This window comes from Podarcis tiliguerta, assembly GCF_965153285.1.
Source record: "Podarcis tiliguerta genome assembly, chromosome: 13".
Lineage (NCBI taxonomy): Eukaryota > Metazoa > Chordata > Lepidosauria > Squamata > Lacertidae > Podarcis > Podarcis tiliguerta.
This window is the reverse complement of record NC_139546.1, coordinates 14,447,599-14,470,397: the sequence shown is the minus strand read 5'-3', so window position 1 is coordinate 14,470,397 and position 22,799 is coordinate 14,447,599. Positions and strand designations below refer to the sequence as shown.

Below are 22,799 nucleotides of genomic sequence, written 5' to 3'. Positions count from 1 at the left end.
AAGAGTTAGTTATACATTTACTTATTAGGTGCTAGAGATCGGACAATAGGGAGTGTCTATATTGTGCCTGTTTTGTAGTCTTTCTAATAGAAATCCAGCTAATTAATTTAGCATGCTGGATGGACTCAATGGACATTTTAATTTGGGCGGTGGGTGGGAGGGGAGGAATACACACAAACTTGCACACATATCGTTTGTGACTCTCGCCGGACTCTGCATGGATAGGTAAGTTAAGTGGCAGCAGAACAGCTGCCGTTGTGTATCCCACTCCTGCTGAGAAACTTAGTGAAACAACTTGGCATGCGCTGCTTTGGGACACGGGGAATGGCTGGGGCACGGGACCCACAAACCTGAAGCATTAAGACCAACCTCACTCCAAACCAAGAATTGCCCAAGAGCAGAGCAGCAACGCACAACACTGTTCAATAAAAGAAAACGCCACAAAAGTCATTTGCTACCCCAAAAGGTGTAGTTTTGCTTCATTTCCACGACAGCAATACATACATTATCATGGTGTTCTTGAACATCACAGAAAGGCAAAAGGAGGTAACAACAGATTTAGGCCACTGTTAGTATTGCATAGGTCTGGCAACTGGCAGAACTGACTTGAATCCAAAGAAAAGCAGGCATGTGCCCATCTCAATAACTATTTTGTCCCACTGATGTCAACAATTAGAGTGGAACTAACATTCCCTGCACTGGAGCCCTTGGATCTACAAGAACCAAAGAGTCTAGAGGAGTCTGGCTGTGATCATATCCTAGGGCTTTCCCCACCCCTTCAAATTGAGGAACTACCCCCCTAGACAAACAAAATACTTTTGTCTTTTCAAAATCAAGGGCAGACAAAGACTGCAGAGTCTTGTTCTTGCAGAGCAAAACACAGCCATTCAGCTCGCAGTTCAAACTTCTGAAATCAAAGTACAGCACAGCCAGTCAGCCAACCCTCTGACAAAAATGATCATTTCCTAAAGCAAACATGCAGAGCAAGTGGAAAGCGTACGTATGAAATGAATGAATGAATGAAAGCAAGGCAAAGCATCAGTGCTTTCATATTACCCACTCTAGGCTTCCACGGTGCTGATTGTATTGCTGAACTACAGCACTCAGAAGCCCAGGGGCTAGCACTGGAGGATTAGCCTGGAGAAGAGGAGGTTAAGGGGTGATATGATAGCCATGTTCAAATATATAAAAGGATGTCATATAGAGGAGGGAGAAAGGTTGTTTTCTGCTGCTCCAGAGAAGTGGACACGGAGCAATGGATCCAAACTACAAGAAAGAAGATTCCACCTAAACATTAGGAAGAACTTCCTGACAGTAAGAGCTGTTTGACAGTGGAATTTGCTGCCAAGGAGTGTGGTGGAGTCTCCTTCTTTGGAGGTCTTTAAGCAGAGGCTTGACAACCATATGTCAGGAGTGCTCTGATGGTGTTTCCTGCTTGGCAGGGGGTTGGACTCGATGGCCCTTGTGGTCTATTCCAAGTCTATGATTCTATGATTCTATGAAATATTTCCCAAAATATCTAGAGGGCCGCAAGTTCCCCACCTCTGCTCCAGAAGGTCTTTCCTGGAACATTCTGCAGTAAATTATATAGACTAGAAGGACCATGGGTGGTTGTAAAGCCACAGGGCTAGTGGAGATCACTTAAGTGCACAAGAGCTCCAATCTAAATGGGGAGCAAGAACATTTGCCTCTCAAAAAGCGGGTAGATAAACTGTCCTGTCTCCCTCTTTCAGCAGCTGCATGCAAGAACTGAACAGGGCTTGCAGGATGTAGGTCTAACGTGCTGCAGAGAAGAGCAATGGGACAAAGAGATTATTAAAAGAGTTAGGAGTGTAGGCCTCCCTGCCCCAGTTTCCTTTTCTAAATGGTAAATTCCCTGCCATTTAACTCGGTAGCAACCAAAAACACACTACTTTTGCCCAGCCTCTTCCCTTCTAAGCTACTGCAGTGCCTCTTCTACACACCAGGTGGCGCCCATACCAGTTCCATTCGTTTTCCTGTAAAAATAACGCCGCAAACCTTGGTTTGCTGATTTTACCGCAGCCTTGATGGCAATTTATGCCTTTGTGCTGGCTGCCACGCACACCACGACGAAGGCTGGACTGAAACGATGTTGGCCTTTAAAGTGGCTTGTTGTAAAATATTTCCTCTTGGCACGTGTACACAGTGGCGTAGCGTAGGGGGTGCAGGGGGGGCCGGCCGCACCGGGCGCAACATCTGGGGGTTAGGGTTAGGGGGCTCAAATCCACGGGTTAGGGGGTGCAAATTACTTGCCTTGCCCCGGGTGCTGACAACCCACGCTACGCCACTGCGTGTACACCAAGGGAGGCTTGGGGAAAGGAAGCTCTTCTAGGGGAGCAGGCGATTTGGAAAAGGGTGATGATGCCCTATGATGTCCCTCCTTTTTAAAAACACACCTCTTCTTTTTTCTACCCTACTTCAGAGAGTTTAGAAAGAGGCAGCTTCCTTGCCTGACAACAGAATCAACCCCAACGGGATAGAATAACCTTAGCTCCGAAAGAAAAGAAAAAACCAAACCATTTTATGCCACCCGAGAATGGCCACAGCCATCCCAGAATGGCTGCCTTCCAGTCTCCAATCCCTGCAGCGCCATGGCTGTGGCTGAGATTAGCCAGCCTTCATTTTGTAGGCGGCATTAATATTCCAGACAGGAAGCTCAGCAAGGAAGTGGGTTCAGATTCATAGCTTAGTAAGCTTCAGGCAAGGCTTTGTCATAGCAGGACATCCTTCTACCCAACAAGGAAAGAGGACTTCCCTCCTAATGAAGTTCCTCATCTAGTCACTTTCATTCATTTACTCAGATCACTTGGCACAGAATAAAGCCACTCCAAACTCTACTAGGTCAACCGCGCCAATATGCACACAGAATTTTTTTATATTAAAAAAAATCATCTATATTGTACTGATTTGCTTACTTTATTTCAAGTTTACATTTTGCCTAAAACTCTTCTGCTATAGAGTTTGGATTTCTAAGGCTGCAATCCTATGTATGCAATTAGTTCGGTGTAAAGCATTTCTGAGTAAGCATGCAGAGCCCTGGCTCTGTTAAGACACATGCAGTTCTCTCTATTTAGGGCAGAAAAAGAAAAGAAAATGGAACCAAAACCTAAAACGTAAGGAGCTCTACTTGAAATGTCTGTGTCAGTCATCACTAATCACCAATGGGGGTTGTAGCTGAAAACATATCTATGAAGGGATGCATATCAGGTGACCCACCAAGCCAAAAAATATATATATATCAAATTTCCTATTTCTCGCTGCTTGTCCAGGGGCTGCAAAAACCTACAAAGCAACTGTTTGGCTACAGTACATGTCTGCCAAGGTTATTGGGTTTGGTGGGTTACAAACAATACAGGCCTGGATTATATGAACAAACTGAGACACACTCGACTGATTTCCCATCCTGTCATGCATTTCGCCATGAGATGGAATGCAAGGCTGGTTGCGTTTTGACGCCAAGCACAGAAAACTCCCCTCAAACACCCCAAAAGGGGCACTATGGTACATCGGAGAAATTTGATGCCCGGACTTCTGCAAGAATCTCCCCCCGGAAATTTTAAGCTCGCCAAAATTTGGCCAAGTAGCGATTCACCAAGCCAAACAGGGCTCAGGCATATTCAGGCCTTTGAGGTTTTTGGCCACACAAGGCAGGCAGCAAGAGCAGGTGCTCTTATCATCAAAGCACTGGTGGGCTGCCATAGGCACTGGATGGTGCGCAAAACCAAAGCTGGCTGTCCATTGCACAGCTAGGAAAATTGCCATGCAACTGAAATTTAATACGACGAATCTTCCAGCACAGATTTCTGAGCTTTCTCAGAAGGTGCAGCATGCTACCAGTTTCGCTGAGGAAGTTCCCAAGTGAATCAGATATGTGTTGCTGACTACATTCCTCCAAGCTGCTCAGGGCAACTTTTTTTGCACGGCAACAAGCGTGCTGCATCGAATGATGATGAGAAAGTGAGTTGGCCAAGGTGACCTGATGTGCTTTGTCTCCAAGGAGGTTCCCCACCTCTAAGCCCATTGCTGGGTTTGGGGAACTTTGCTAAGCCCCACTGGGCAAATCAGAACTTCCCATTCTCCTTGGGATTGGTAGAAGGCAGTTGGGTTAAGAAATTGCCCACAACCCAGCAGATCAGGCTCTTCCTAGTCTTCTGGGTCAGTTTCATAAACGCAGTTTTTTCTGCCACCCAGCCCATAAACCTGGCTGCACACAAGGGCTGGGTGCAGTAAAGAAGCAGAGAGGAACCAAACCTATAACCTACAACCACCAACAATATTCAGCACTCAGCTATCTGCAGATACCACATCTGGCTCCATGGAGGATATCATAGGAGTGTTGTGGGGAGAGACAGCATCCCTTAAGGCTTCTTCTCTAGTTGGCCATGTTTGACCCTCCAGCTCCAGCCACAGCTGCTGTCAGGAGCAAGGGTGCACTGAAGCTCGATGCCCAAATCAGGGACCTCCATGTCGCAGCGGACGGGCTGGCCTTCCTTGGTGAAGAAGCTGAAAGCAGAGGCCGGTATCTGTGAAAGCAGAAGACACACACACAAAAAGGTGAAGGGGCCCGACTCCACAACAACTGGAGCAAATCTACGCTTCCAGGTGTCATAAGAAAGCTGCAGAGATAGCGCAGGATAGTGCGCACCCCGGAAATGATCTCTTTCAGCTTCTGCCTTCTGGAAGAAGGTACAGGATTACAAAGACTAGGACTAGCCACCTGAGAAACAGTTTCTATCCAAATGCGGTTTTGGTTTTAAATGCAGTGTAAGGTATATTGTATTTAATTATGGGGTATCACAAGTTTTTAGGGGGCTAACCAGGCTGGGATAGCATGCTTGTTGGTTTTGGAATGTCTACTGTAGATTTTTTTCATTGTTCTGTATGGGACAATGACAATAAAGATTATCATGTCGTGTCGTATCGTATCGTAACTGCATGTTTATTTCTGGTTGACAGAGGAAGAAGCGAAGTCACATCACATGCATTTAAAGGGGGAATGGACAAAAAATTCATTGCATGCATATTTCTGGGCCCACAGCAGAGTTCAGTAAGAGCAAAGTGGCCATGTTGATTATCTTTCTGCCTCGAGACAATGGAGTGTGCCTCCAGGGGTGGAGCCAGTCCACTGTGCCAAACATCCAATGCGACTTTTGGCTATTGACTGGGCACCTGCACCAGTCAGAAGCTGCGCCTTGGTTTTCGAACATTTCGGAAGTCAAACGGACTTCTGGAACGTATTAAGTTTGGTGCTTTTGTTTTTGCTATTTATTTTGCGTTTTTGTTTTCGTGGCTTTCTCTGTTAATTTGTTTTTGTGACTGTGTGGAACCCAGTTCAGCTACTGATTGACTGCGGAAATGGATAAAAGCCCCCCATCCAAACAATGACTTTCATCAGCACAGGTAAGAAAAAATAATAATTTTAATTTTTATCATCTACAATACTGTCTTCTTCATTTTATAGTGCAGTACATTGATTATTGCTTTCATTTTATGGATCAATGGTCTTGTTAGATAGCAAAATTCATCTTAAATTGCTGTTTTAGGGGTTGCTTTTAAAAGTCTGGAATGGATTAATCCATTTTGCATTACTTTCTAAGGGAAAGCGTGCCTTGGTTTGGGAACACTTTGGTTTTGGAACGGACTTCCGGAACGGATTAAGCTTGAGAACTAAGGTAGCACTGTAGCCCCATTTTGCAGTACTTCGCACACCCAAAAGGAGAGAGGTCCACCAGGGCAGAACTCACCTGGCTGCTGATTCCAATGGCTACATCTCCCACCTTGGCGCCACGAAACTCTCGGATGTGGAGACTCTCCCCGCTGAGCAAGCGGATCTCAATTTTCACTCCTGGAAGGCAGAAATAGAGAGCTAAGCGTTTACTTGCCACCTGAAGATAACATTCTATACATCTGACAAAGCAGTTTCTGGTCCATTAAAGATCATGCCAAATAAATCTATCAAGATGCTTCCTGGTTGTCGCTATTTTCAGGTGGGATTTGCTCACCTATTGCCAGATTGCACAACTCACTTACTTTCCCAAAAGATCAGACTTCTTTGTGATAAGAGCAATGGCAAAATGCACTGAGAAATGCAAGGTAGTCTTTATAAAAACTTATGGAATATGCAGAAACGGCGAAGCTTACCGGAAAAATAAGAAATCAAGGTAGCAAACTTTTTATAAAAGAATGGAAATGGTTTATAGAATATTTCCAAATAAACTGCAAACAGGTAAGAACATTGGCAGGATTATTGTAATAATCTGCAGTTTTTTTATAAGAGTATGTATTTAAAGTACATGAATAAATGATTAAGTTCATGTGGAATATGCAGAAAATATAAAAAATTTAATTTAAAGAACCGCAGAAAGAGGGGGAAGGAAATGTCAAAATGATTGTAAAATCACTGAAAGGTATAAAACTGAAAATCATAAAAAAGAGAAATGCAAGGCAGCCAACTATATCCTGGTATTCGATGTAAAACGAATTTTGCTCCCAATTCCAGTGTTTACTGGTTTATTAGTAATGATAACATGGTCTAATTAGCAATTAGTAATTCGTGTGCCAATGAAACACACCACAAAATGGAACAGTTTAACACAATAGTGCCTTTGGCAAGCAAATGCAGAGGAAGCCATTTGGCCTCTGGCTTGCTTAGTACCGTATGGACCGAGAACAGAACCTACCATCAAAGTAGGTGGGCATATCTGTATTCCTGCTGAGATGCAGCCAGCTGTTCCAGCTGTTGCTCTGCCCATCTGTTTGGCTGTTCCACGAACACACTCCAGAACTCATGGTTTCCTTCAGGCTCTGAGATGTTTTCAATGAGTCCTAAAGAAACAGAAAGTGATAGCAATGTCATTCTTCCGCAGGCACACCAGTTGGGTGCCGGGTCTAGTTTCCAATGCCCCATGGTATGGGGGTCACTTCTTCACTTCAGGTAGCCCCCCTCCCAGGCATGTCCAAAGGACTGGAAATTTGGACAAGACATAGAATCTGGCACTTCTCTCACTACCGGAACAGTATGAAGAGAAAAAGAGGCACCTGCTAATATCTATAGGAAGCTCACAAGCAGGACCTGGGAGCCCTTAATAATAATAATAATAATAATAATAATAATAATAATAATAATTTATTTGTACCCCAGCCACTCTGGGCAGCTTCCAACAAAGATTAAAAATACATTAAAATGTACACCTAGAGGAAGTGAAATCTCTGGCGCCCATCCTAATTTCTTTCTGGGCCACACGCTAAAAGGTTTTCACAGCTCAGAGGCAGGAGATGCTTCTGGGACCAAATCAGGTAATTGGCACAATGAAAGGTAAAAGGTAAAGGTAAAGGACCCCTGGATGGTTAAGTCCAGTCAAAGGCGACTATGGGGTGCGGCTCTCATCTCGCTTTCAGGCCGAGGGAGCCGGCCTTTGTCCATAGACAGCTTTCCGGGTCATGTGGCCAGCAGGACCAAACCGCTTCTGGTGCATGGAGGACCATGAGTGCCAGAGTGAAACCAGAGTGCATGGAAACACCGTTTACCTTCCTGCCACAGCAGTACCTATTTATCTACTTGCACTGGTGTGCTTTCGAACTGCTAGGTGGGCAGGAGCTGGGACAGAGCAACGGGAGCTCACTCCATCACGGGGATTCCAACTGCCGACCTTCTGATCGGCAAGCCCAAGAGGCTCAGGGGTTTAGACCACAGCGCCACCCGCATCCCGGCACAATGCAAGCAGTCATGGGTCCCTCCTGCTTGTCCTCCTGTACTTGCCTTCTCACTGGCGTCTGACGGGAGAGCACTGTCCAAGCTGAGGCACAACAGCATCTGTTCCTGCTCCTCCAGAGAGAAGGGCTGAGACAGGCTGTTTCGAATCAGCTCTGCGGGAAAGGAAACAGGCTACAATGAAAACAGAGGCCAAAAGATCATCCCCCAATCACCCCTGGCCCTCAGCAAGTTCCAGATTTGCGCCCCCCCCATGACAAGTAGGGTCGTGCTATGCAGCTCTGCCCCATTTTTCAGAGAACTACATTTGACTAGTTTTTGAACACATTTGCCAAGTAATCAATGCAGTTTTAAACCAACCCTGTGCATATTTTTATCACCATTTAACTCCCTAACCTCCCGCTCTCTTCAGCACAGCCTTTCTCATTTCAAATGCTCCATAAAAGCTCCTCCTGCTAATCAGTATCTCACTCTTTCAGCCCATTTGGTGTTGCCTCATTTACACAGCGCCTCACCAATAAGCTTGCATTGAAAGACCTGAGCAAGACTCTCAATAAATAAAATCAACGTGTTATAGTGACAACTGGCAGCTCAGAACATGAGCTGCATTGAGCTAGGAATCAAAGTCCAGATATAAGGCCATCTGGAGGGGAAATGGTGGGTGGAGGAAGGGTTCAGCAACCCCTCCCAACACAGCTTCTCTGCTTAAAACTGCAGCCTCACCATGCTGCTTGTCATAGCCGCTTGGCACCACTTATGTTAGGAGACATCAGCCTACGGTCGTAACAGATAATTCAACCATGAACCAGATGGTTCTTATGTGAAAGGACTGAGTCCACAAAGCTCAAACCATGAAAAAAATTGCTTGTTTTAAAACAGTCATAGGCAAACTCCAGCCCTCCAGATGTTTGGGACTACAATTCCCATCACCTCTGACCACGGGTCCTGTTAGCTAGGCATGATGGGAATTATAGTCCCAAATATCTGGAGGGCTGGAGTTTGCCTATGCCTGCTTTAAAACAACAATAGGAGTTTGCCTATGCCTGCTTTAAAAAAACAATAGGAGTTTGCCTATGCCTGCTATAAAAAAACAAGCATATTCTGTTTCCTTCATGGAAGCCTATTCAGTGTTCTTTTTCATATACAGTGGTACCTTGGAAGTCGAACGGAATCCGTTCTGGAAGTCCGTTTGACTTCCAAAACATTCAGAAACCAAAGCACGGCTTCTGATTGGCTGCAGGAAGCCGCGTCGGACGTTTGTGTTCCAAATAACATTTGCAAACCGGAACACTCACTTCTGGGTTTGCGGCATTCGGGAGCCTAAGCATTTGACTCACAAGGCGTTCGGGATCCAAGGTACGACTGTATATATTTTAAAAATCATGATAGGATTTATTCTACATGGATTTGAAAGAAGACTCAATACACTGTGAGGCTCCATAAAGGTACAGAGAAAGACAAGAGCAATGATCCCAGCAATATAAAAAAGGCGCTGTGGAAATCAGCTATACCAGATGGAAATCGTCCTAAACCCAAAATGGCAATGAATGAGTCATGGCAGGTTGGGCTGAACTAAATCAAGAAAGCAATGGAAATGACATGGGGCATAAAGAGCAGCTGGAGAAGTGTAGATAACACTTCTCCTACCGGAAACAAGATGGGGAAGGAAGCCTATCCTTCTGAAAAACCCTCGCCCCCGCTTCAATAAAATTTAGCAATGTGCCATTGACAAGATATTGGAATTCAACAAAGATTCCCTTTTCAATACCTGCATGAAGCCAAAAGGAGCCCAATTTATTGTTTTAACCTTGAAAAGGGAGATATTCAGTGTTTGTTCTTTTAAATCACTATATCCCATCTTATCCATGCTCCCTTCTATTCTGCTACAACCACCCAGGCACAAGATACATCGGCGCTGTGCGTAGATGTAATTCCATCCCTCCTTTTTATCTTTTAAGCACACAACCCTTCCTTGCCTGGTCCTCCAACCAACTAACAGGAAGCAGGTAGTACTGCCCTATACGTACAACCCTTCAACTCTGGGGCAGCAGAGCTGCACACAAAGAACTTGCTAGGCAGGAGACTCGAGAGCAAGATGAGGAATAAATGGCACATTTCCAGAGAAAAAGACGAGAAGCGCAGTTCAGTCATTACCAAACTCCAGCTGCTGAAGCTCAAGTTCAAAGGACGTGGTTCTCCAGTCTGTCAAACTGCCCCTCTTGGCGCTGAGAGGAGGCAGGAAGCAGAGCTGCAGAGAGTCGCACGGATGCATTAGTTCCTTGCACGTGCTCAGAGGGATGAACTGCGCCTTCTCGGCCAGACCGTGGCGGGGAAGTGGGAGGGTGTGGCATTCGGGAGGCTCCGGGATTGGCAGCGGCGGGTCTGGGAGACTAGGCTCTGGGGCCAGTTGTAGGCTTCGGGGTTGTCTGTATTCTCCGTTCCAGGGGCTCTTCAGGCCTCCCACTGCAAAGCGAAGGGGGAATGTTAGGTCAGAAGAAGAGAAAGGAGCACTTGCTGGAGCGGAATCACCCAGAAGGTTTCGTTTCTTTTGAATTCCAGGTGACTCCCATTAAGTGAAGAAAAAGGATGCATTGATGGAGTGATCATTTGAAGCTTTACCCAGCAGCAGGGAGTGTGTGGTGTGTGTGTTGGTGACCTCAAGACCGAGGGCCAAATGAGGCCCCCAGATTTCTCTGCCTAGCCCCTGGAACTTTCCCCAGCCCCACACCCTTCCCTGGTCCTGTTTCACCCCCAAGTGTTTTTTTCCTAGCTGCAATTTGTCCTTGACATCTGGTGGCTCTGGCTTGTCTGGATGGAGGTGTGTTTGTGTGTGTGTTTAGAAGTTACCCTATGGTAGAAAGGCAAGAATTACACCCACAGCTCTTCCCACCTTTGCCTCTGGCCTCACCTGCCACACACAGTGTGTTAAAGCAAACAGGTTACAAACGCCTGGAATTCCTGTGGCTAAATTACACCTGTTGTAGCTGCCGTACCTGGCCAAAGGCAGTCTTTTTAACCTGCCTCAAAACAGCAGCCTTCCCGTTCGCTACACCACCGAAAGCCCAAGTTGTAAAAGTTGCCTGTGATTCGTTACGGCAGGGAACAGCATTTTGAAAATAAAGGCACACTGGCGGGAATGTGCGAAACAAGGGTTGCCGAATTGGGCCCAATATGCTTGATGTGCGGAACACAATCAACTGTGGATTCAAAATTTAAGGACAGTCAAAAACCCAAGTGTTCTGTGATTGATGGGGGGCACCCACCCTCACTCACAGATGATGGCAGCACTTGGGGACCGCCTCTCCTGGTATGTCCCATGGAGGACCTTACGGTCTGCAACACCCTGAAGATTCTGGGCCCCAGGGAGATTAGACTGGCCTCGATCAGAGCCAGGGCCTTTTCATCCGTGGACTTGGCCTGGTGGAACGCTCTCTCACAAGAGACCTGGGGCCTGCGAGATGTGACCTCCTTCCGCAGGGCCTGCAAGACGGAGCTGTTCCACCAGGCCTTTGGTCAGGGTTCAGTCTGACTCATTTTCTCTTTGTATAAGAACAAGCACAAAGGAGGTTTCCCAGCCTGCTCACAGGTCCTTATAATATCAGTGGAAACAGTTGGTCCTGGCGAGTATTAACTGCTTTCGATTTTAACCTGAGGATTGTCATTTGTCCAGTTTTAACTTTAACTTTAATTTATTTGGGATGCGTTTTAATTGATTGATTGATTGTTTTTATGCATATTGTATTACTTATATGCTAGCCACTCTGAGACCGGCTCCAGCCAGGGAGGGTGGTGTACAAATAAATTATTATTATTATTATTATTATTATTACTACTACTACTATCATCATTCTAACTCACAGCACAAGAACAGGATCTGCCTAGCGCCAACATCCAAGTAGTCCTATTAAAGCCAACGCAGCAAGCATTCGGCAGCAGCGGCAGCAAATAAAGCATGTCGCATGCCGCAAGCAGCTTTTGTCGCCAGCGAGGTGTTGGGCTCTGGTAATCCGCCACTTAATAGCTGTAGGAAATCCTCACCCTTTTCAAGGGCCGCACAGGCTTTCACCCTCAGCTCCGCTGCAGAGGCCCGTCGGGCCGGATCCTTCTCAAGACCCGCCTTGATGAGATGGGCGGTGGATGGGTGGCAGGAGGGTGGAATTTCTCTCAATGGAGGAGGCTCTTTGGCTATCTGCAATACAGAAAACGCGGGGAAACGTCAGGTGTCAGAAGTGGCAATGTCTACCAGAGGAGAAGGAGGCAGGTCTGTTACACGGGTCAGGTCATCCAAGGTGTTATGATCCTAAAGAGCGTTTTTTAATAGAAGGTGACATACCGTTGGTTTATTACGCCTGAGAAACTATTTGCAATGTATAAATGTATTTCAAATGTTTGCTGGAAGTGCCAAGGACACAAAGGGACATTTTGCCATGCCGTGGTGGACATGTAAAAAGGCTAAAAAATATTGAATACAAATACGTACGCTGACACAGCCAAACCTTGCTTGTCAAATGTAATCCATTCCGGAAGCCCTTTCGGCTTCTGAATGTTCAACAATCAAGGCGCGGCTTCCGATTAGCTGCAGGAGCTTCCTGCACTCAAGTGGAAGCCACATCGTACGTTCAGCTTCAGAAAAACGTTCGGAAACCAGAACACAAAAACCAGGTTTTTGGTGTTTACGGGAGCCAAAACGTTCCAAAACGGAGGCATTTGGGAACTGAGGTTTGACTATACAGCAGATTTTAAAGGTTAATATTAACTGTAAGCCAGAACTCTTTCTTTTAGGGTTAATGGACACATCTGGAAAAGGACTATGGAAGATTTCTCCAATATATTACAGTGGTGAGACTGTTACTATGCACAAAGATGAAAAGATACAGACCTACCCACCATAGAGGAACGGCGGATAAAACTACAGCATCACAGTGAGACTGCAGAGAAGCTGAAGAAACCGTTTGCCATAAGCAGCCCCAGAGGGAAGTTACAGCCGTGCCCTGGAATGCCCTCTTCCACATCCTTCCATCATTGATGGACCTGGGAGGTCCTTCAAGGAAAGGCACTGCTCACCTCTCCAAAGTGTTTTTCTCTATTATTTATCCATCAATCCCTCTTCCCCTCCACTACACCCTTTCCTGGATCAGCAGCCGTGCACACCATACCTGAAGATGGAAGGGAGTTCGTCCTTCCAAATGCCAATGCGCCCTGACTAAATCAGGCCAGCCCACCTGCACGTCTGCGAAAATGCAACTTACCTTGAGGCACAGAGGGTGGTTGTAGTACTGGGTCCAGGGGTGGCAGCCGTTCAAGAGATGCAGCATCATGCAGCAGCTGCTCCAGACGTCCGCCTTGGAGTCACAGCGCTTCCCCATCACCACCTCGGGGGCCAGGTGGGTCTCTGTGCCAGGAACATAATCCCCTGGAAATGCAATGGAGGAGATCTGCTCTCTAAGGTCTTGTGCGGAAGCAGCCCATACACAGGCGGTTCTTAAAGGGGAAAGGGTAGCAGTTTGGACCCAAACAGGAGACCTGGGGTAGCATAGCAGACTTGAGGCTGGACTAGACTCCCTGTTTGTGGAAGGCTCTCCCCAGAGAGACTCGCCTGGTGCTTCATTATCTACCTTTAGACACCAGGCAAAAACATTCCTCTTTAACCAGGCATCCAATGCCCTTTTTAAATGTATTGGGTTGTTTTTGTTTTGGTTATGTGTTTTTATATTGTGATTTCATCCTGTGAACCGCCCCAAGACCTGCAGGTATAGGGCGGTATATTATTATTATTATTATTATTATTATTATTATTATTATTATGCGACAACAGTGGGTGGAGGACCTGGGCGAAAAGCTCTGCTCACTTATGAAACACAGGGAGTCCTTGGCCAAATCACACTATCTTGGCCTAATCTATCTGGCAGGGATGTTGCAAGGATACAGATGCTTGTGTGTAATTAGGATTGCATGATCTCTTAGATAGATAGATAGATAGATAGATAGATAGATAGATAGATAGATAGATATAGATATGTCATAAGGATGTAAAATGAGTGTTTTAAATTGTAAAATTGAAAATTTAATAAAATTTTCTATTTTACAATTTGAAATACTCATTTTACATCCTTAAGATATCAATGACTTCCTTTCTTCTCTTTCCATGGTTCATTTTACATATCATCAATCCCTGCATATTTTACAAAAACTGTACCATTCAGTATTCCATTACTGTATCCATCAAAACATAGAATCATAGAATCATAGAGTTGGAAGAGACCACAAGGGCCATCGAGTCCAACCCCCTGCCAAGCAGGAAACACCATCAGAACACTCCTGACATATGGTTCTCAAGCCTCTGCTTAAAGACCTCCAAAGAAGGAGACTCCACCACACTCCTTGGCAGCAAATTCCACTGTCGAACATGTTTACACTGTTGAATGTATCTTAATGCTGCCAGCATTTTCAGCTGCATACAATTATTTCCCAAATATTCAATTAACGTTTTCCAATTTTCTTGAAACGTATGTTCTTCTTGTTCTTATTCTGTATGTTAAATCTGGAAGTTGTGCATATTCTGTCAACTTAAGCTGCCATTCTTCTTGGGTTGAGACCTCGCTCGTTTTCCATTTGGGGAGCCAGGATTCCATGATCTCCACCAGCAGGACATAGCTGACTTCCCATGGTAAACACAAGGCTGTCAAGCGTGTGTATGTCTCTCTAAGTTTGTGTTATGCAGCTGTTTTGTGACTGGCAACCCCAGCACTCTCAAAATCTGAAAAGTGCCCATTAGTCCAAAAAGGTTGGTGACCCATGGTCTCCCCCGTAAGACCTAGCACTGGATCCCACCCCTACTTGATTGGTTCTCAGCTTTATAATAACATAGGGCATGGAAGACACTTTGAACATTCAAAACAACAACACATAAATGCTAAGCATTATTGCTTTGTTTCATTTTAAGAAAAGCCATTATCTACCGCTTATGTTCACATGGATATGTTTGAAAGTATACATATAATGACTGCTCCTGAAATCTCAGAAGCTAGAGGGGTGACTGAGTAAGATCATCAGTGCTTGGGAGGTGGGCCTTCAATGCCCTTGCCCTTTTGGGGCTGGCAAAACCAAAATAAAACTATGCAGAAAAACTCAATTTGCATAATTTATACAAGCTACGAACCCCTAGGTTTCCTGGCACAGAATATAGACCCCCCTGGGCGCAGAAATTTATCTATTCGGCACAGATAACATAGAACCCCATTGATGCCTAACTATAATGCCAGGGGAAGTAGAGGGAGGTGCAGAGGCTGGGTGGTGGCATATCTCACGCGGGACTGGCAGCGGGCAGAGCGGGCACACCTCCATGATTTTTATTACAAGGCAGGCTAAGGGCATTTAAATGAAAGCATGCGAAGCAGCCTAAACATAGGCTCGGGGCGTATCATCGACCTTTTGCTGAACTGACCGTAACTCACCTGTCATCAAATGCTTCCCCATGCCATCCGGGTGAAGGTGAGCTGCGTGACCAAAATCGCAGAGGACAGCGTGGCTTCTGTCGCCGGACAAGAGGATGTTGTCAGCTGGCAAGGAAAAGGTCACAATGGTTTGCCTGCCATTGAGATCCAGGCGCGTCCCAATAATAATAATAATGATGATGATGATGATGATGATAATTTTTATTTATACCCCACCCTCCCCAGCCAAGGCCGGGCTCAGGGCAGCTAACGAGCAATAATAAAAACAAGTTGAATGAATACAACTTAAAAACAAGATTAAAATACAACTAAAATATTGAAACATTAAAATATTAAAATGCAGCCTCATCACAGGAGGAGAAAGGAAAAAGGAAAAAGAAAGAGGGGGAGGGAATCAAATTGGCTCCAAGCCAAATTACAGGCCCTGCGGAAAGAAATCAGATCCTGTAGGGCCCTGGTCTCATGAGGCAGAGAGTTCCACCAGGCCGGAGCCAGTGTTGAAAAGGCCCTGGCTCTGGTTGAAGCCAATCTAACTTCCCTAGGGCCTGGGACCACTAGGGTGTTGCTATTTATGGACCTTGAGGCTCTCCGTGGGGCATACCGGGAGAGGTGGTCCCGTAGGTACGAGGGTCCTAGGCCGTGAAGGGCTTTAAAGGTCAAAACCAGCACCTTAAATCTGACCCTGTACTCCACCGGGAGCCAGTCCAGCTGGAAAAGCACTGGGTGAATATGCTCCCATGGCAGAGGCTCGCTGCTGCATTCTGCACCCGCTGGAGTTTCTGGGACAGCTTCAAGGGCAGCCCCGCGTAGAGCGAATTACAGTAGTCAAGCCTGGAGATGACCGTCACATGGATCACTGTGGCCAGGTTGGGGCGGGAAAGGTAAGGGACAAGAAGGATTCAAGCTTTGAGCAACAACAAGGCCTGGTTCTTTTTTCAGATGAGAAACCCGTGTCTCATCCGTGCTGCTTTAGAGCAGGAGTGGAAAATCGCAGGACTGACTCTTCCTCTGCACGCCCTTCCACAGCGGCAGAAACTAGCGCCGCTGGAAGAAGGCTAAGTGAGAAATCCTTCTCCTTGACGTGTCGTTTGTGGGGTGGAGAATTCTTACCAACCATGTCAGAAATGGCAAAGCCAGACAGGTGGGCAACCTCAGCGAGAACCGTGTCAAAACCCTGCTCTCCACCCTCTCAAGAGCTGCAAGAGGGCCAATCCACTGAGGGAAGGCCAGCTCTCTGCTACCCAGAAGCCAGTTCACCAACAAGGTACGTACCTTTCACATCTCCGTGGAGAATGCTGTGAGCATGAAGGTACTCCAGGCCTTCCAGCGCTTGGCCTAGATAATCAAGAGCTCGGTCCTCCGGCAGGTAACCGCGTTGCTTCAGGAGCTGGCCAAGGGACCCACCTGCAAGGAAGAATTGCTGTTATTTTATTTATTCCCTCTGTATCCCACTTTTCCCTCTAAAAAGTGGCGCACTGTCAGGCTTCGGGGAATCCAATCCTCTCCTCCACAGCAGGCTGCCGGTAATAGTCAAGAAGCTCTTACCAAGTCTTTTATTCAATATTCACATAGAGAGGCTTAGAAATGCTCCCTCTAGGAGTAATGGTGTTGCTCTGAGTGGAAACCCACCCATCTCTCTCATTATACGTCATCCCTATGATGGCTGATCTGTGCTTTCTGCCTCTGAGCTCTCTGCTCTCCTACTTTCAATGCCTGCCGGGTTCTGGGAGAAGGGGGGTCTGGAATGCTTTCTAAAGATACTGAGTCCGTCAGCTGTCGCGCCACCCCCCTGCTGCTACTGCGGCTTCCTGCTCCTCTCTCATTATTTCCCAGCTTTCCCCCTCATGTGCCTCTGAGTTATGACCTCCCGCAAACCAATGTTGTAAATCTATACTGTCCTCCCCTTCTCTGGAAGGGCCAGGATGGTGAGGCGGTTCCCACTATTCCTCCTCTGTCCAGTCCCTGACACGCGCATAGTCATAGTGGAACTCGCCAAATGAAACTTAACCATGCTTAGCCGCTCTGCTGGTCCCCCAAATTATTTCCATGCCATGTCTCATTACAATGGTACCTCGGGTTAAGTACTTAATTCATTCCGGAGGTCCGTTCTTAACCTGAAACTGTTCTTAACCTGAAGAACCACTTTAGCTAATGGGGCCTCCTGCTGCAGCTGCGCCACCAGAGCACGATTTCTGTTCTCATCCTGAAGCAAAGTTCTTAACCTAAAGCACTATTTCTGGGTTAGCGGAGTCTGTAACCTGAAGGGTATGTAACCTGAGGTACCACTGTACTTTGCCCGTGCAGTAAGCTGCAAATCGCTGCTGTTGCTGCTCACACAGGGCTCCATTTCTCTTGTCCTTGAACACCTACCTTCCATTAGCTTCATGAAGAGAGTAATCCACAGGCCCTCCTTCACCGCTCCGTATAACTGGAGGACTTTGGCATGCACCCCTCCGGTGCACGCCATCAGCTCCTCTGCACGGAAGTTTTTGACCCGCACCTGGATTGAAGAGAGCAAGATGGCAGGAGGGTTCACTCTATGTTCAGTGGTACCTTGATTCCAGAAGGGCTTGGTACTCAAACAAATTGGCTCCCGAACACTGCAAACCCAGAAGTGATATGGTTTGCAAACGTTTTCAGAAGCTGAACGTCTGACACAGCTTCCGCTTGAGTGCAGGAAGCTCCTGCAGCCAATTGGAAGCCATGCCTTGGTTTTCGAACTGTTTTGGGAGTCGAATGGACTCCCAGAATGGATTACGTTCGAGAGCCAAGGTACCACTTTAATTAGAAAACAACGGTGTCTACCTCTAGGGGTGGAGAGCTGGAAACAGAAGGCTTACTGAGGTCTAAAAGTGTGTACGTTGTGGGTGGAGATGGCCGACAAGTTAGTTAAGGGAGAGTCAGGTTGGCAGAAGGAAGCAGGCCGCAGGTGACAAGGGCCTGAAATGCGGAACTTGAGGGAACAGCTGCCAGAGGAGGCCTGGAAACAGGGAAAGGAGGAGCCGAGATGACAGAGGGGTTCATGAAAACCATAAGGCAAAGGTCAAGGTCAAGGTCCCATGGATAGTTAAGTCCAGTCAAAGGTGACTATGGGGTTGCGGTGCTCATCTTGCTTTCAGGCCAAGGGAACTGGCCTTTGTCCACAGACAGCTTTCCGGGTCATATGGCCAACATGACTAAACCACTTCTGGTGCAACGGGACACCGTGACGGAAGCCAGAGCACACGGAAATGCCATTTACCTTCCTGACGCAATGGTACCTATTTATCTACTTGCACTACCATGCTTTCAAAATGCTAGGTTGGCAGGAGCTGGGACCGAGCAACAGGAGCTCACCCCATCGCAGGGATTTGAACTGTCAACCTTCTGATTGTCAAGCCCAAGAGGCTCAGTGGTTTAGACCACAGCACCACCCACGTCCATAAAGAGAGCCCAGGGAAAGAAAGGGCTGTGAGCATTGACCTTGAGAGCGCAGGGTGGCCGTGGCAGCGGCGGAGCTAAAGTCCACTGACTGATGTGCCCCAGCCCACCAGACTGTTGTTGCAGGGATGTAGCAAATAATAAACTCTCTGAGCCACAAAAATGGCAAGCAAAGAGGAATCTACAGGGGAGTCTCATGGCACATGTTGAGGCAGTATCAGGTTACTTTTTTCCCTTCAACACAAGCATTCAAAATGCAGCCTGGTTGTGTGCGTGTATGTGTGTGTGTGTGTGTGTTTTTTAAAGCAATTGCAGCTAAGGCCAAGAGTAGGGCTAAAGAGAAAGCAGATGGTATATCGTCTGGCCAAGCGCAGAGCTTGCTGAAGATAAGGAGGAAAATATGAGTCACTGGCGTGTTTGGCTGCTGAACGATAGCCGAAGTGGGTTTAGATCAGAACATGAGACTGCGGGGAAAAGGAGGAGGAGGAGGAGGAGAGTTCAGAATGGGGAGGGATATATCTAGTAAGGAGGAGGCACATAATCGGAGACTTCAGCCTACTGGAAGTGCCTCCAAATATAGGCACACCAAGGAAATACAGCTCTGTCACCCGAGCTCCCTGGCCGGGCTTCTCTGGAGATCGGTGTTAACAGCAGTGATCACGATGTGAAGATGAACGAAGCAGTTCTGTGGCTGGAGCTGAACAGCCTGGGGTCTGGAGAATATCTGCATGGAAGATCACCCGAGAAGCACGTGCATTGTGGAAAGGACAGGAGACAAATAGGTCGGCTAAGCTACACCAGAAAAGGACGCGGGTGGCGCTGTGGGTTAAAGCCTCAGCGCCTAGGACTTGCCGATCAAAAGGTCGGCGGTTCGAATCCCCGCGGCGGGGTGCGCTCCCGTCACTCGGTCCCAGCGCCTGCCAACCTAGCAGTTCGAAAGCACCTTCGGGTGCAAGTAGATAAATAGGGACCGCTTACTAGCGGGAAGGTAAACGGCATTCCGTGTGCTGCGCTGGCTCGCCAGATGCGGCTTTGTCACGCTGGCCACGTGACCCGGAAGTGTCTTCGGACAGCGCTGGCCCTTGGCCTCTTTGAGTGAGATGGGCGCACAACCCTAGAGTCTGGCAAGACTGGCCCGTCCAGGCAGGGGTACCTTTACCTTTTACCTTTAAGCTACACCAGTATCATATGAGGGCTGTACAATCAAATTGCTGCAAGAATTCCCCTACAAATCACCACCACTGCCCTCCCTGCAACCCTAATGGGTCAGTGCGCCTGGCTGCTAACCGAAAGGTTGGCAGTTCGAGCCCACCCAGGGACATCTATGGCAGGTTTCCTGCAATGCAGGAGATTGGACTAGGTGGCCCCCAGGCTCCCTTCCAACCCTATAATTCTATGATTCTGTGAACACTGTGCAAGAAAATTACAGCTTCAATCGTCAGATTAAAGAATTCTCTGTTTATATATGTGACGATAGCTGCACAGATGTTACTAGCCCAGAGATGAAAAGAAGATAAAGTCCCTATTGGAGAAGAATGGCAGACTAAGTTGATGAACTGTACCGAAATGGCAAAAATGACCAGAAAAATCAGAAATCAGGAAGACCAAAACTTTAATAAAGAATGGGGGGAACTTATAACTTACCTTGGAGAACACTGTAAACAGTTAAAATCATTAGTGAGATTGCAATAACACTTGTAATGTAATGAGAACTATGGATGATATAAAGATATAAAAATTGGGATGATTATTTAAAAAAAAGATGCAGCAGAGAAGGTTCAATAATGAGACCATGGAGGGGATGAGGGAGTCCAGGGATTCATGGGAATCCCAGTCAATGTAAGGTAAGAATGTAAATTTTAATATGCAAAACCAAAAAAGCAAACTTATTGGGGGGGGAGGGAGAATTCTCTGCTGCTGCTATTTAGCACTTCTGTCGTTTAAAATATTGTCTCTGCCACCAGTTGCTCTCAAGAGAAATCAAGGCTATCAGTTTGGACTTTGTGCAAGAGCAACCCTCCCCACATAGCTTGCTGCACCCAACACCCACGCACGGCAGGAGATTCCACCGCCCGGTGTCTCCAGGGCAACGCCTTCCGCCTTGACCTTGAGATCAGCCACAAACAAGTTGCAGCAAAGCGACTGCTCCAGCCCCAGCCCTCAGCAGCTCCAGCAGAAAGGAAAGGAGCTTTCAGTTCCCCTTTTGATTTCGCTTTCCCTTGCCTCGGGCAGAACTGGGTTCGGGGCATTTGCATACCTTTTTGGCAGCACACTGAAAGCCCGTCTGCTTGTCCTCCATTTTGTACACTTCACCAAAAGATCCTGTGCCAAGCAAGCCTGGACATTTGGTCCAGTGGACGCCTTCGCGATACTCATAATCCACGGCTTTCAGTTTCTGAGGGATGGCAAGAGCAGTATGATAAGGAACGGGGGTCAAGGAAAGGGGGAAGAACTGCCAACGGCAGTGACAGGAGTCCAGGGAACCACTTCTGAGCCAGCCTGTTTAGCTAAAGTCATTTAACCCAAGAAACTGGCCACACGTCTACAGGTTTTCCCTCTTCCACCAGAAGTTCCGGAGCAGTGGTTCTCAAACTTTTTTTTCCGGGCCACACTTTCAGGATAAAAATTTGCTCGTGCCACACCAACTTTTTCATTGACAAGAAATATATTGGAAAACAAAAAGAAACAACTCCAAGCAGTGCTTGATCTACAGCACAGAACACAACTACTTTATAATATGATAATGGGACATCTTTTAGGCAGCTACCTAAGACTATGGGTCATTCCAAAAATGTAATTATAAACCAGCCTCTTACATACAGGCTCAATGAAAGGTTTAAGCTTGCTTTTGCTGGCTAATCTCATTATGTTAGGTCTTATCTGAGACAAACTCTCATCTCCTCACCAACACAAATAAGCATTTCTTTTTTTCTGATGAGATGAAAATCCCTGTTCACACCAATATGTTATGGAGAACGATAAAATAGCCAATGCTCTCAAAGAAAGCTGTGGATACTGTTTCTGGTTGTCCCTGAATCTTCCTGCCACACCTGCCATTCTCTCCTGCCACACCAGCGTTGCGCGTCACACCCTTCTTGAGACTCACTGTCAAACACCCCCCCCCCCGCAAAATGCAATACCTTAAAATCACTCTTGAGGAGCCCTGCGTCCAAAGTATTTTGAGATGTCTGCTATCTGTCCCTAAGCTTGCCCATCGAGTGCAGGAGAAGGATTGTTCCAATTCTGTGTATTCACGCCATGTGATCACTTTCCTGCCCCCCCCCCATAGCTCAGCTGGTTGGAGCATGGTGCTGATAATGCCAAGGTTGCAGGTTTGATCCCCATATGGGACAGCTGCATATTCCTGCCTTGCAGGGGGTTGGACTAGAATCAGCCTTTCTCAACCTGTGGATCCCCAGATGTTGTTTAACTACAGCTCCCATCACCCCTGGCTAGCAAGGCCAGAGCTCAGAGATGATGGGAGTTGTAGTCCAACAACATCTGGGGACCCACAGGTTGAAAACCGCTGGACTAGATGATCCACAACGTCCCTTCCAACTCTATGATTTTGTTGAACACTGATTTTATACGTATGAAAAAAACCAGAGGAGCAAGTCCCCTTTGGGCTGGTTTGTGGAGGACAAATGCACAGAATCTGCACTGCTAAAGACCAAAGACCTTCTAGCTCAATCGCTGAACAGATGCACAGCAGAACCATACCTTTCAGAAAGCATCACAGATCTTCAAAAAATGAAGCAGAGACCACACCTTCAACTGGGGGAAATAAATATCCAGCTCCCTTCTAGCTACGAAAAGGATCTTGCTCAAATTGTTTGCAATGACAGATTCCTGCAGTTTATACTACCACCCCACACACACACGGAAAGATTTCCGAACTTTTCTGAGTAACTGTTCCCACTAACTTTCCTTTAAAAATTAAAAGTGCTTTAAAGCACGTAAAGAATACTGCATGACCAGGTAAGACCAAAAGGTCCATTTAGGGCATCATTCGGCTTCTAACAGCCAGGTAATCTTGGGAACCCTACAAACTAGGCCCAGAGGCAATGCCATCCCATGATGTTCCTGTTAGCAAGTGTTATTCAGGCATATACTGCATTGTTTAAATCCTAAAATCACACAGCTGTGAATTAGACTAATTCTTTTGGAAACTATTTAACCAAGTGGCCATCTCC

At 46.7% G+C, this 22,799-nt stretch overlaps 1 protein-coding gene across 1 annotated transcript in view; it reads right to left on the bottom strand.

The window, feature by feature from the left end:
• Nucleotides 1-2,916: 2,916 nt before the first annotated feature.
• Nucleotides 2,917-22,799, bottom strand: part of MAP3K14 (mitogen-activated protein kinase kinase kinase 14) — a 34,664-nt gene continuing 14,781 nt past the window's right edge. Inside the window, exons 6-16 of the mRNA XM_083407600.1 lie at nucleotides 20,864-21,001; nucleotides 17,557-17,686; nucleotides 16,459-16,590; nucleotides 15,187-15,291; nucleotides 12,982-13,145; nucleotides 11,771-11,921; nucleotides 9,887-10,195; nucleotides 7,781-7,887; nucleotides 6,702-6,846; nucleotides 5,766-5,866; nucleotides 2,917-4,544 (exon numbers count right to left, since the gene is read on the bottom strand). Of these exons, the coding sequence (XP_083263726.1) occupies nucleotides 4,380-4,544; nucleotides 5,766-5,866; nucleotides 6,702-6,846; nucleotides 7,781-7,887; nucleotides 9,887-10,195; nucleotides 11,771-11,921; nucleotides 12,982-13,145; nucleotides 15,187-15,291; nucleotides 16,459-16,590; nucleotides 17,557-17,686; nucleotides 20,864-21,001 (1,647 nt within the window). The 3' untranslated portion in view covers nucleotides 2,917-4,379. The remainder of the gene's footprint in view (nucleotides 4,545-5,765; nucleotides 5,867-6,701; nucleotides 6,847-7,780; nucleotides 7,888-9,886; nucleotides 10,196-11,770; nucleotides 11,922-12,981; nucleotides 13,146-15,186; nucleotides 15,292-16,458; nucleotides 16,591-17,556; nucleotides 17,687-20,863; nucleotides 21,002-22,799) is intronic.